Consider the following 15,209-nt stretch of genomic DNA (forward strand, 5'->3'; position numbering starts at 1 on the left):
TGCTTCCTTTTTGCAGAGAACTCTGAAGCAATCTCCGGTGTTCCCACTTCCTATGCTGCATTGGCGAGAATTAAGAAGAGTTCAGCCTCATCTGCCTTTGGTTCCAAGGTCAGGCCGCGGTACAGCAGCCCTTCATTAGGTACCCTGAGTGTTTCTCCCCCGAGCTGGCGAGGGGCAGCTCAACAGTACCACCCTCCAGTCAACCTTTATCACTCATCGGATGCCTTCAGACAAGATGGTAAGTGCAGAAAAAGATGAAAATAGCATAAGTTAGGCAAGGAACACATCATACAATACTAGGCTTCTTGAGCCTCCGTATTTCCCAAGGAAAGGTGAGTGCACTATCCGTCCATTCCTGCAGCCCCCACTATGCAGGACAAGCGGATGCAATTGGAAGTCGACTCAAAGCAGGAACTCATTTAATGGTATCAGGCAGGAGCTTGTGATGGGGCTTGTGGAGAAGATTGGGGTGGGTTGAGGCCGAATAAGGAACAAGGGCCAATAACATTCTGCCACTCTAGCAGTGACTGGGCAAGGACGGGTCCAGGTTGTGCTGAGTCACTCACATGCGGATGTCCTGGCCAAAGACGGTCTCCAAACTCGAGCTACACTCAGGAAGTTACACTAGGCCTCAGGCCAAGGCCTGACGAAGTCCAACAATACAAGACTGCTATGACAGGCCTTAAGGTTGCTGTGTTGTAGGGAGAGAATCAGCTTTGGGAAAGCAGGTGGAGTTTAGAGGTGTTTGGGCTCAGTGTGTCTAGGCCGGCTGGGAATGCTGGAAGTGTATCTAGGAGAGTTGAAGAGACAAGCTTCTTCTTTCCTCATGGTCTGCATTTCAATCAGAGTCCTCTACAGATCACTGTTTGTAACAGTGGGGGAGGGTGCTGGAGACAAGATGATCTACATCTAATAGGAGCAGGCTCTGAACTTACAAATACAGCTTCCTAAACTGCCTTGCTGGAAGACAAAAGGAAGTCTGCAGGCTGTGGGACAGAAGAAAAGGCCACTGGGTAGAGAAACCTGTTAAAGCTTTTGGTTTCTATTCTAAACATTTCTCAAGATTCTTAACAAAATTGTTAATTATTCTTACTACCAGTAGTTATTTAAAACTAAATTTCACGAGGCAATGGTGGCGCACGCCTTTAACCCCAGCATTCTGAAGGCAAAGGCAGGCAGATCTCATGGAGGTCAACACCAGTCTTGTCTACTGAGTAAGTTCCAGAACTAGCTGCACAGATATTGGCAAACCTTCTTTGGAAAAACAAAATAAACAAAAAAAGAAAGAAAGAATGAATGAAAGAAGAAAGAAAAGAGAGAGAAAAAAACTAAATTTCAGAATTAATGTCTGAAAGTAAAAGCTTTTTTTTTTTTTTGAATGGCAGTTTGACGATGAGTATCAGTAGCCTTAAAACAGACATACTGGGGATTGGAGAGGTGATTAAAAATGTGTAGTGCTCTTACAGAGGATCTTAGTTCTGTTCCCAGAACCCACGTAAAGCTGCTCACAATTGCTTATAACTCCAGTTCCAGGGGAATGCAATCCAGGGAGTGCCTCTGGGCATTCACACACATGTGCGCAGACCCCTCCCCCCCAGATATATACACATATCCATAATTTAAAATAATGCAAATCTTTAAATAAATGAAATAAACGTGTTAAGTATAGTTTCATTTCTAGATTTTTTTTAGTAAAACAGTGTTAAGTATAATATACCGCATATCCTAAGATTGTGTGCTTAAATATAAACTTTATTTTTGAGTGATGAATAAATAACCCAATGTCACACTTAGATACCAGTTAAATTAAAAACCACTCTATAGGTATTAACATTATTTTCTCGTTGTTCCTAGGTCTATCATTGTTAGACATATTACAACATTAGGTTAGCTAGCAAGAAGGGCATGGCTCCTGCCTGTGATTATTAGCAGACACAGTGACATGATTTAAAACTAGCTTATCTCACTCCACCTCTCCAAAAAATGTCTGGTATAGATACCGTTTTTGCCTGCTGGAGGAATGAAAACCAGGGGTGATATGTGCCTCTCCCAGAATTCCCTTACTATTAGGCTCCATACACAGCTCTCCTTAACAATTCTACTGATTTTAAGAGCAATACTGAATATCATGATTGACTGAGTACAGATAAGATATTTGAAGAAACATTTTTCTAGAACTTTATGTCAAAGATTAAAGTATCAACTTATGCTGTGTTACCATATATAAGCAAGCTCATTATTCTTGATTATAAAAAATAATTCCCTTACAAGGCATTCATCCCATGATGCTGGCCTTTACAGCTTATTCACACAGGATGATTTGACCATAAATATAATGCTAATGTTAAAAAACTTGACATGGGTTTTAAAAGTCCCATTGCATTATGTTTAATTTCCTTTGCAACTGTTATTAAATTTGTGCTTTGGAAATTTCATGCATGTATATAGTATTGTGAATGCTATCTACCCCAGCACCTCCAAACCACTCCCAGCACCTCAGCCCATTTACAGAAATCAAGGGAAGGTACAGCCCTTCATTTACAAGAAATTTCTGTATTTCTATCTCATATCCATGACTGTGTCCCATGGATTATGCTTTGAGTGAAAAACAAGTCTCTAGTCCCAGGGATCCAATTTAGCCTAATTTAAAATTTCTTTCAATGTAGTTTAATTCACATTTTAGAATGTTCAAGATAATATATAAGAACTTTCCCTGACTCTTGCTTTCTCATCTGAGTATCTGATACATCTTGCCTGGATGTGATTGAATTCTTTTTCCGGGACAAGAGTCTGACATATGGCTTTTGGAAGGTAATTCCCTTTAGCTTTGATTGAGAGTAAACCTGAGGTTGGCAAGCTCTTGTGAAAAATGAGAAAAATAGAGGAAAAAAAGAGGAAGCCATCCTGACCCTGCCAAGAGTCAAGCCAGAAGGATGTGCCACAGTTTTCCTGATAAATCTAAAATCCTAGTTTGCTGGGGAGAAAAAGGAGAAACAGTTTAACTCTGCAGTAAGCATCTAGCAGAAACTCACACACAAACACTAGCAAACTTAGAGAATGTTTGTTGTAATACATGTCTCAGCAGACACTGGAAATCTTGCATATCTTTTTTCACCCATGGCAAACTAAGACTATTAAAATGAGTAATTTATTTTTATGTGATAGAATGGCTATATCCCCAGATATGATGGTGGTTATAAAGGTAAGGTGATGTCATTTCCTTAAAGTCAGTCAAATGTGAAGTGAGGGGCTGGATCGATGGCACAGCTGTGAAGAGTGTTGGCTGCTCTTGCAGAGGACCCGTGTTTGTTTTCCAGAAGCATATCTAGTATCTCCCAACCACCTGTAACTCCAGCTCTAGGGGATCCAATGCCCCCTTCTGGACTCTGTGGGTACTTGCACACATATGCTTTACATTCACACGGACACATTTACATAAATGAAAAACTTAAATATATGTGTGTACACATAAGACACTATGTCCTATATGGTTCAATTTTAAAACATGGCAGAAAAAGTAGACTAAAGTACTTTCCTCTCAGGATAAAGGGGGAACAGGTAAGTGCTATCAGGAGAGAAATATAGAAGACTTTGACATCATGCTATTTTGCTTCTTAAAAGATTTATGTCTGCTACAGTAGTTCAGTGGGAAACACCTGTCTAGCGTGCACAAGTCCCTGATGTCACCAATCTAGAAACAGCTGGACCTGGATGGAGCCAATAACTGAGGCAAACGAAAGTCCCATGTACTAGCCAAACTTACTCACAGTCTCTGACAAATTATATCCTGAGGGTAAATAGGAACCCCATGAGTTAGAATCACAAGGTAAGCCACGTGTGGCAGACAAGTCACACTTGGAAAATCCGTTTTCAATAGAGGCTTATAAAGAAGTCACAATAGCCAGTTTTAGTGAATAATCTGAAGTAAACTCACTCTTACCTACTACTCCAGAAGTCCCTAAACACGTTCCAAGAACAACTTCATGCTTTGAAGATATTGAGGTCACAAGACTATGGTCTTGCTCTCCTGGAGTTTTCTCACAGGCACTGAAGCGACTTCATTCTTGAACAGAGTTCTGACACCTGAGTTCAATCCTTAGTGGCACAGAAGAATATAAACTAAATACGTAGATACCAATAGGCATCTAAAGTGACTCACAGTGACTCCGCAGACTCTCATGTGTATCCTGTCCCTTGATCTTATGGTCCTAGCTGTGAACTGGCTTCCACCAAACTTACTGTGACAAAGACATGGAAGCTAACTCTGAACCTCACATTACCAAAGACCCCAGCTCCTTCTTTCTTGTCTTTTCTGTTGTATTGCTCCTTAAGCAGAACAATGTCAGTTCATCCTCAGCGCTCCCCATCGGTTAAGACAATTAACCATAAATGAGATACAGCATCCCAAAAATCCCTCAGGAACTCAATCTTGGGGATCAATCATTTGAGAGAATTCACAGGTAGACCTACCCACTAGAGCATCAAGATTGGTCTCCTGTCTACATTGTGAAAAACAGAGTCTTAAGAGAATCAGATTAAACCTCTCCTTGTTTCCAATGCCATAGAGACAGTGTGAAAATAAACCCGGCTCTTTCTTCATGCTGCCGGTGTCGTCCCTTCCTGAGCACACTTCTCTGTTTTCTGCTGAGGATTAGCCTCACACTTGCACACATTTCATCTATTTTAATTTTCTGTGTCATCTTGTGATCATCCTACATCTGCATACACTTTTTAGGCAGCCAGTCTCAGTAGTCAGCCAAGAGTTGTTTATTGGGAACTTAATTATGCATTCTTTGTGTTCTCCTTAATATTCTGTGCAAAACCCACTTTTTAGTTCTATTTGTTACTTTAGCAGATGCTGCAAAAAAGAAAAAAGCAAATGTTGCAAGCTGAGATATAAAAATTATTCTTTCTACTATTTCACTTAATCATCTACACTAAATGTGCTAAATTTTATCTGATTAAAATTGTGAAATGTTGAAAACACAAAGTAAATTTTGTGACTACATATTAACTTTATTAAATTTTAATATTTTGCCTACTTTAGTACTATTTTTAAAGATTTACTTATATCATTTTAAGTGTATGAATGTTTTCCCTCCATGTATGTCTGTGTACTGCATGTGTGTTTTGGGCAGGCAGAAATCAAAAGAGAGTGTCAGATTCACTGGGACTGGAGGTATAAATGTTTGTGAGCTGCTTTGTGGATGCTGGAAGATGAACCCAGGTCCTCTACAAGAGCAAGAAGGGATGTTAACTGCCAAATCATCTTCCAAGCTCCCTACCTCAATACTTAAATGATTATTATTTACTTATTTTTATTGGAGTGTGTGCTCTTGTGTGAAGGTCACATAACAACTTTTGGAAAATGATTCTTCCTTTTCACCACATGGGTTCATAGATTCCAACTTAGATTTTCAGGCTTGGAGGGATGCACCTTCACCCACTGAGTCCTCAAAGTCATAATTTCTTCTGTCAGATTCCTCCCCTGGAATTTTTTCAATTTTCTTAGTGAAGCATATCCTAAAATAATGAATACATGACTGTGTAAAGAATCTTAATGTTCTTTTATTTGAAATATCTTTATTCTGCTTTAATCTGACGTTGATAGTAATTTTTTTCTTAATACTTAAGTTATTTTCTGGCTTTTCTTTTGACAGGTAAGAAGTTTATAATTAGGTTACCCACTTAATTATCTATTCTTTATAAATGAACTGTCCACAGCAAATCTTTCTTTTCTAAATCTTGATATTTTATACATTTTCCACATAGCTTTCAAAACTGTACTTTTTAAAAATCTGTCAAATATTTACAAAATAATTTCAAGATGAGAAAGAATCTTTTCCAAATGTGCAGTATTCTACTCTTGCCTTCATAACCTACTTCTCTTCCACTCATTTTTTCTGGTGTCTCTAACCTTTTTCTAGGATATTGATATATGCTTCATCTAGAATGAATTACTGTTTTTATCACTGACTTTAATCATTTTGTGCCATTCTTAGTCCATACTTGGATTTGGTATTTCTTCCTTCAGGTACCTGTGCTATAAATGACATTTAACTCATTTAACTCCTTCTGTTCTGCTGTTTGTCTATTCTGGTAAACGGCCCAGTCACTAGACCAAGCTGCTCTTACCTCTAGATAAGAGAAAACTTCATGGTGTTTCTAGGCAGCTATGCTAGGATAATTGAAATCGAGCCATTACGACAAGAAACAAGAACACATGATTAAGGTCAGAGTCAAGGAGCTCCTCCTACTTTCGCAATCCAGTGTTTTCTAATCTCATGTGTTTGGCCTTCCAATCAGACACATCTACCCACAGAAAGCACAGGCTTTATGTTGTAATAATCCTGAAAGCAGAATGTACTGAGTCTTGTGTGAGCACAGGGGCCAGCACACCTCACATGGCACATGCTCATCAGTAACTACGGTGGGAAAACAGTATTCCATCAAAATAGACTAGACATGGGGGGGCAGTCCAGCCTCAGCTGTAAATTCAAGGACAGATTGGAAAGAGGAAATTGCCTTGTTTTTAAGAACTGTGCACATAGACAATGCTTATAGCAATGTCTGGGTGACTAAGGAATTTATTACAAAATATACTTATTAAGGAATGTGAACTTTTTATCTAAGTTAGCAGAAATCCCCCAATAAGGCAGTGAAGTACATTTTTAGCAGCAGTTGCCTGAGAGACCTCTGAGCATCTAGACTGTAAACAATAATAAAATATCACTTATGGTAGGAGTGAAGTAAAAAGTGTTAGTAGCCTGTTATCACACTTACAAATGGAAAAATAAAAGTGTCTAAAGGAAAACAACAACAGCAGGGGTAATGTGAGGGAGTCTCTTGTACTCCTTCGCAGGCTTGCTCAGTCAAAGCCTAGCCATAGCATTTCCCCCTGGATTCTCATCGCTATATTGACAGGAGATCATGATACACCTTCAGATTACACTGCTGGTGTGCTGGTGTCAGCCATAAGTTAGAGGTAACCAGCAGGCAAAGGCTTGGCATCAGATGTAACTGTCTGAGAAATGATAGGAAAAGCAGTTACTAGAAGGAATGCCCTAGTTTGGAAGGCAGTTTACAATGCAGGGAGACACACTAGTAGCTTGTCATCATCCTGATAAACACCCATGCAGGAAACAGGAAGGAAACCTTCCCCATGAATTTGAGTTTGGGGCCTCATAGAGTGCTGATTTCTTAGCTCATCTTGGCAGTGATGATATTGGCATCTGGGAAGTTTGGGAGGAAAAGGCTGTGTTTCAAGAGTTAGGACAGAAGACTGGATTGAGTGTGATCTAGCGCAACATTCTAGAAGGCAGCATGTGGCTTCTGTGGCAAAACAGTATCATTGTAGTTCTCCAGAAAGTTTCTCCAGAAAAACAAGTGTGTCCCTCAAGTCCTAGCTGGCTGAACACCAAGAAAACATGTGTCCCCTCAAGTCAACTGTCTGAGAATTCCCGTGGAAGAGCTCCAGCCCAAGGTCACAATTGGTAGCAGGTACTATTATGCTCCATTAATGTATGGGTGTGGAACCTCCTAGCAGGACTTGTGGAAGAAGCCTGGACTGTCTCCAGACCAAGGTGATAAGAGAACAGTGCTTTAATGTACACAGTGGTCCTGAGAATGCTAAAGACCCAATCACTGGAATCCATAGGGCAGTTGAATGCCATAGTAGACTTTGAGTAAGCAGGAATTCTGTTTATAGTTATTAGAAAAAGTTCTCCCTTATATTTTCACATGTAAGATATTTTTAAGTGCAATGACTATATCATTGTAAAACTGTACAAACTATACAGAACTTACTAACTTTTGTGAGTACTTTTGAAAAAGTGAGTTCTTTAAAATTATATCATCCAACAGTTTGATGTTTGGTTTACCAATATCACACACGCAGATCAAATTATATTTTAAGTGACTTTATTCATGGGAATTTTATGAAAAATTAAAACAAAACTTTTGGTTATCTCTTTTTATAATCTGTTATAGTTTCTCCTTGGATGTTTCCTTAATTAAATAATTAAATTATATTAAATAATTAAATAATATTTTGGATATATCATTTCAATTTTGTCTTTCTATTAAATTTTGAACATTGCATGTGTATTTATATTGCAATGATCATGAATTTCAATTAAGAATACTGAAAGGAGTTCACAAAGCATGTGCTCCCAGGATAGCTGGAAAAGAGCTGGGTAGATGTGTAGCCAATTGTTCTCAACACAGCCTCATCTCCTATGTTTGCTGAGCCTACAGTGGCCGAGGTTGCTTACAAATATCTGAGGGAAAAGGACATATTTTATGTAGCATGGCTCTGGGATTCACATACACATTTTAAACATATCCACTTCATGCTACTCTGATCTGCCCACCTGGATCCTGCTTACCTCCATAGACACCAACTCTTGCTGTGACTGGAGCTATCAGAAAAAAAGCCAGAGTTGCCCTTCTTGAGTCTCTACGTCTACATTTCAGCTCCAACAGTATGAGCCTTAACTTGATGTACACTTTTTCTGTAAGGCACAAAACCATTGCAAGTAAATCCTCAAAGTAGTAAGGATGTATGTGGCAAGGAATGAGAGTCATTGAGGTTATGTTATGGAGATTTCAGAGGCGAGCAGGGTTCTTGTTACTTAAAAGAAGGGAGTGATGGGTGGCTTTGTTTTGTCTAAAGGTCAGTAAGCATGGCTGGGATGAGGGTCTCTTTGCAGACTAAAGATGATGGTGTATGAAGCAGTGCCATGAAAGAGGACCTGGAACTGAGGCAAATCTTGAATGACTTTAAAGTGGTCAGATGTCAAAGATAAAACAGATTCTTGGATTCCAGGGTCTTTTTTGTTTTAGATAAGCTCTCTGCTTCTAAGCTGTATTCAAGCACTGGAGTGAAAAATTAGGATGATTTGTGAAAATCAGTCTTAGGAAAATACAAAGCAAGAATCATTAACACCTGTGAATCAATAAATTGTGTGTGTCAATGTGTGCTTCACACAGGAAAAATAGGGTGGGGGCTTTACTAATCATATAACCAGAAATATGAGTAAAAAACTGTAATCCATACCATGAATTACAATATTGATAGCTTATTTTTAAATTGGCATAAAAATAATGAGTTTTATTATGACATTCCAGACATGCTTTGGTGTTTTCCTCATCTATTGCTTCCCGCGACATCTCCCTGCTTCCTTCTGTGGCCACTCTTCACTCATGTCATATACATTCCCTCTCTGCTTTACCCGAAGTACCCCTTCCTCCCACGGTCTCCTCTAGTTACTGATGTGCACCGACACTAGTGTACGTGTGTGTGTGTGTGTGTGTGTGTGTGTGTGTGTGTGTGTGTGTGTGTGTGACAGAGAGAACGGCAGGAGGAGAGAGTAAGAATATCTAAGGCCATACATAAAAGAAGTCCTATTCGTCTGAGCTAGGCTCATTTCACCTAACGTAGGATTTTTCTGAAAATGTCATAATTTCACCTTGTGGCTAAATAAAATCTCATTTTTTCTTTGTGGCACATTTCAGTTACTAATTGTATATTTATGGCACATTTAAGTACCCATTGTGCATTGTGGTATACTTTAATCAACCATTGTATATCTGTGGCATACTTTACCCATATTTATGGCACACTTTAGTTACTCACTGTGTGTCTATGACACACTTTGTGTACCCATCATGTATTTGTGACACACTTCAATTACCCATCCTTCGGTTGACGGTCACCTAGGCAAATTCTATATACCAGCTATTATAAATAATGCAGTATGAAGTAGATCACATATAATTTGAAGCAACTCTCTCAAGGGAAGTCTGACTCATAGTCTGATAATTCAAAATAATGTGCACTAACATTATAAGGCAGTTATAGAAACTTAGTACTTTATTAATAATGGTTCAAACTTTGCAATAATAATGTTTTTTTAATTAAAAAAATGCCACAGTGCCAAAAAAGAAGAAATTAGGCTTAACTCCATAACTTAGCATTCTATGTACTTTGCTCTTCTGGTTTTATTTCCCATTATTGTCTCTGTTGTTTGGGTTGGTGATGGCCTCATGGTGACACATGAAATAGTGGAGAGTTGGAAAAGGGCTCAGATGCTCTGGAAACTGATGGTGATACACAAAAGGCATTCTTCACTTATACAAGGTCATTACAGCATACAGGTGATTTTGCTCATAACAAATAAGCACATTTTTCTGGTTTGATGGAGCCTGCCAAGCTTTTATTTCTCTTGCTCTATGTTGACAGTTAGCAGAATTTAATCTTAAATCTTTAAAACATTAGTAAGAGCCGACTCACTATGTGCCTGGTGTAGTAAAGTCTTCTCTCAGGATTTCAGAGGATTCATTTTTCACTTAGAAGCAAAAACAATGCTGACATCATTAAACACAAAATACTTTAAATGTTAAGGCTTAAATAGAGGGAAGGAGAGAGGGAGGGAAAGAAGAAGTAGCAGTAGAGGTTAAGGTCTAGATTATAAAATCCCAGTCCTTGATACCTTTTCTCTTTTGACTGATCGTATGTCCTATGTTTACCTATTCTTAAACATGTAATATACAAATCTTTCAGAATTTAATTTATATATCAATTATATATAATAATTGGCTACTTGTGTACATGTGTATTGATGCTAATAAAGATGTGTCTACTTGTTTTCTTACACTTGAGCCTATGTAAGCAGCACTTCCTGTGAATGGGGATGTATATACAGGATGAACTGTGCATTTGGCACATACCTGTAATTCCTGTCCTGGGGAGATTAAGTGGGGAGATGATGGATGAATTCAAGGTTAGCCTTGATTCTTCAGGGATGCAACTACTGGTAGTTTGCCTAGTAACAGGGCCTGGCCCCATACCCTTGCACACACTGGATGAACTACTTGGCCTCAATGCATTAAAAGAACAGAAAGGTTGCAGAAAAATGATGAGGGTATACAGGAGAAGTTGAAAGGGAGGGAGTAGGAGATGTATTTGATCAAAACACATTGCTTAATTGTTTGTTCATTTGTAATAGTAACTAAAACATATATTTTAAAGATAGGAATTTAAATCAAAAGCTTGAAATGGACAGTTCCTTGTCTATAGCTCTTATGGCACAATATGAATCTGAACCTTTCCTTAACTTTGTTACTTTTAGCATTCTTAGAATTTTGCCAACTTTAGAGAAATTTGAAATGCTTTTATATTATTTTATTTGTGTTTCAGAGATTAAAATTATATATATATTTGTGATGTTTGCCTCTTCTGTTTCGCACATGAAGACCAATTTAGACGGTAGCGCTCTGCAAGGCATATTGCCTCTGCCTCCCTTCAGAAATGTGACTGCTGAATAGAAAGGGGTCAAGAGATTTAAATGCAGTAATCAGGGGTGGATTGACCTCGGCACTGAATCACTTTAAAGTGCACATCTTTTGGTCTTTGCAGACAGTGTGGATTATGGGCCAGTGTTTGTGCAAGAACCTGATGACGTCATTTTTCCAACGGATTCTGACGAAAAGAAGGTAGCTCTGAATTGTGAAGTTCGAGGCAACCCTGCTCCTACTTATAGGTAAAAATTAATAATGTGTTGATTTTCTTCAGCTTTAAATAATTTCTCAAGAATGGAAAAGACAGGGGGAATTTCTGAGTTCAAGTTCAGCCAGGGCTACATAGCAAGATCCCGCCATGTGTATTTATGTGTGTTTGTGTGCGTGTGTGTGCGCGCGCATATGCGCGCACTTTTAAGAAGTATCATAATGCCTTCCATAATTTAATGTAGTTGTCTTCTGATATTTTTCTCAGGTGGCTCCGGAATGGAACAGAGATCGATCTGGAAAGTGACTATCGCTACAGTTTGATAGATGGTACCTTTATCATAAGCAATCCAAGTGAAGTAAGGGATTCTGGGCTTTATCAATGTTTAGCCACCAACACTTTTGGAAGTATTCTCAGTCGAGAAGCCACACTTCAGTTTGCCTGTGAGTAAAGTAAGATTATTGTCACTATAGTGTATATGCACAAATTTAAACCTCCAGTTATAAAGGTTACAACTGAATTTTAAAATAGTACTATACCATACTCTAGATTAAAACTAGAAAAACAATACGTTTCTCCTGAGGGTATTGTCAGGTTCCTGGAGTACTTACTAGATCCCAAATAAACTCAGTGTCCTATCCATGAGCATTAAAATCTCATTCATGAAAGTAGATGCTTTTAGAAATTGTTCTTCACCTGCTTGGCTCCTTCTTTTACACTTTGTAATTGCAATTTCCTACAGGCTATCAAAGTACATATTAGCACATGTCAGAAGTACCATGAAACAGTAATGCCTCAGATGGCGACTATTAACTACCATACTGATGTTTGAGATTTTGATTAAATGAAACTTCTGTCTCTGTTTCTCTCTCTCTCTCTCTCTCTCTCTCTCTCTCTCTCTCTCTCACACACACACACACACACACACACACACACACACACACACACACACACACACCAAGCTCATACAGCTAATATGTCATTGCATTTTGGTCATTAGTATTATATACATAACTGGTCTTCTGTAAGGTTATACTGCCAGAAAAAGCTGCAGCTGTCTTGATAGGTGCAATTACACCTCATGGTATTTGCACAGTAACCCAGTGCTGCCTTTTACTGATTATAACCTATTAGAAAGTGAGGCATGATCTTATAGACATTCTAATATAAATATACCTAAATTACATCATAGACACAATGAACCAGAGGCAAATTTAAAAATATGTCAAATTTCTTCATTGATAGAGGAGCTTAAACAAAATTGAGAATAGTCTACCATGTGAAAAAGTTTAATATTATTTGATAGTAAGTAATCCTATTTGAATTTAAATTCTTGAGGATTACAATCAGTGAAAATTGAAAGGGGGGATGAGGAATCCTTGAATTAATACATATAACTATATCCATTATATAAGTTATCAAAAAGATTTTTAAGTTAATTTAAACTCTGAGGAATGAAGTAATTGATTCTTCTTCATAGCATCTTCCTTGTGTCCTTTCTAAAATTAACTTGAGATCCACACACCTCTTATAAAAGTGAGAAGAGGAAAAAGAATAAAGGGCTGGGAATAGAATCAATTTGAAGAAGTCTGAGCGAGGTCCTAGAAAAAATCAAAATCCTATTATTTTACATTAATTTGGTCAATTCCAGAAAAATGTATTTAAAATTTAAAAAGAAGAGTAGCCTGAATCTACTATTTTTATTTTATAGAATGATTTGTGGCAAATCATAGAGCCTTAATAAGATTTGTATTCACAATAGCAGACTAGCCCAAGAAACGCAAGGTGTAAGCACTCCTACCACCTTTCTATTGAGTAAAGTGGTCATTTGCACACAGATACAGCTCAATATTTCTTTAATGATATCTCCAGTTTGATCTTTAGTCGTTCTTGGAGACTAAAACTGCATTATAATCTAAATAACCTTTATATTTTGACTTTATCAACTGCTACACTCTTGATTAATTTTCACAACTCTATGAGTTAGCAAAATAAACTGTAGTATGAAAATTCAATATAGAAATCACCACATTCAATCGCACTATTCAAAGCGAAGAACTATTTAACTTTCCTCGTGGATGTTTATAAACCATCAGGACTTACTGGCTTGTCCACAGTTAGGATCCAGATACCAAATGCTGAGATCAGACAAAGGCAGCTCCTTCTACTCTCAATAGCTGACACTACCACAGGTTCTGGTTATTGAAGACAGAAGTTGGTGAGGACATAAATTTTGGTCCTGCTTACCAGCAATGAAAGCAAGAAAGTAGGGAAAAAGAGAGAGGGGGCAGAAAGAAAGAAAAAAAGAAAGGAAGGAAGGAACAAATGAACGGGAAGGAAGGAAAAAAGATAGAGAGAGAAACAGAGAGAGAGAGAAAGAGGAAGGAAAGAGGGAGGGAGGGATGGATGGAGGGAAAGAGGAAGGGAGGAAGGAAGGAAGGAAGAGAGGAAGGAAGGAAGGAAGGAAGGAAGGAAGGAAGGAAGGAAGGAAGGAAGGAAGGAAGGAAGGAAAAGTTATATAGAATGTATTTATAATTAAGCAAGTGTAAAACAAAATTAAACTCTCCAGAAGTTTTCTTTCTATTCACGTGCTAATAACATGCTTATAAAATAATTGTTCCAAAAATTATTTTATTGACATGTTTATCCTGAACATCTTAAAAATATGATTTATTTGACTTGAGATAGATGAGTTCTGATCAACAAGCAAAAGATACACATGCAAATCCTCATGAAACGCATTGCATAGCAATGGAGATTAGCATGTTCCAGGAAGTATCATAATCAGTGTGGGTAAAACAAAGACTCACAGGAAATTCCTCGAGACCAAGCAGAGAAAGAGAGAAATTACAGGCTCTACTTCAAAAGAAACAGTTTTTCCTGACAAATTCTTATAGGATTTCTCCTGTGAGGCTTGTATTGCAAACTCAGCAACATCCCTACATGAATTAGCAGCAAATTTAATTAGCCTGACGTAAAGCCTAATCTATTCTGTAAAGGTAGTCATGAAGTAATCCATCTAATTTACTTGTATCTTTATGTACAAAGATATAATTAGAATGTGTATTGGAATTCTGAAGAGCAGCTAATGGATTTGATTCCTCACTCAAAGAGACACTTCCCCTTCTCCAAAGCTGCCCGGCACATGCGCATAGTAACTGTCTACTCATGAGAATTTCCACACTAAAATCTTCCCAGTGGAATAGCTACAAACATGTTTCAGCCCAGTTGATGTTAATACTTTAGTTTAGCATTAATAAATATCTCTCTCACAGGAGTATAGTAAAAATTAATGAAGTGAAAAAATTATATTTGTGATCTTATTTTCAAGTTCAGGGAGGGGGTCATAAATAAACAGAAAGCTGATGTGTTCTTGCTGGTAGTGAATGTTAGTGGTTATCTAGATTATTCTTGACAAAAATATACTTTCTTCCTGGAATTTATGTTCATCATGAGGGTAATTTCTTTACATAGTGAGGTGATCTCTCTTCAGTGACAAGTGAGAAAATACCATATCAAACATTGTCAGTCTGTTAGCTTATTGCCACCCTGATGAGAATTTGAAATGGGTAAGTTGACATGGAACACTTTTCAATATCCTTAACCCAAAGCTCACTGCAATCTCGCCAATGTTGGTAATTTTTTTCTTCATAGAAATAATTCATGCTAGTAAGTCAAACTGAAAATGAATCAAGAATAA

The 15,209-nt window shown here is 37.8% G+C and overlaps 1 protein-coding gene across 2 annotated transcripts in view; it reads left to right on the top strand.

The window, feature by feature from the left end:
- Nucleotides 1-15,209, top strand: part of Cntn5 (contactin 5) — a 1,171,096-nt gene that overhangs the window by 720,010 nt on the left and 435,877 nt on the right. For both annotated transcript variants that reach the window (XM_075966832.1, XM_075966833.1), the window contains 3 exons: nucleotides 17-238; nucleotides 11,420-11,543; nucleotides 11,777-11,952. In XM_075966832.1, coding sequence (XP_075822947.1) covers nucleotides 17-238; nucleotides 11,420-11,543; nucleotides 11,777-11,952 — 522 coding nt within the window. The remainder of the gene's footprint in view (nucleotides 1-16; nucleotides 239-11,419; nucleotides 11,544-11,776; nucleotides 11,953-15,209) is intronic.

This window comes from Microtus pennsylvanicus, chromosome 3, assembly GCF_037038515.1.
Source record: "Microtus pennsylvanicus isolate mMicPen1 chromosome 3, mMicPen1.hap1, whole genome shotgun sequence".
Lineage (NCBI taxonomy): Eukaryota > Metazoa > Chordata > Mammalia > Rodentia > Cricetidae > Microtus > Microtus pennsylvanicus.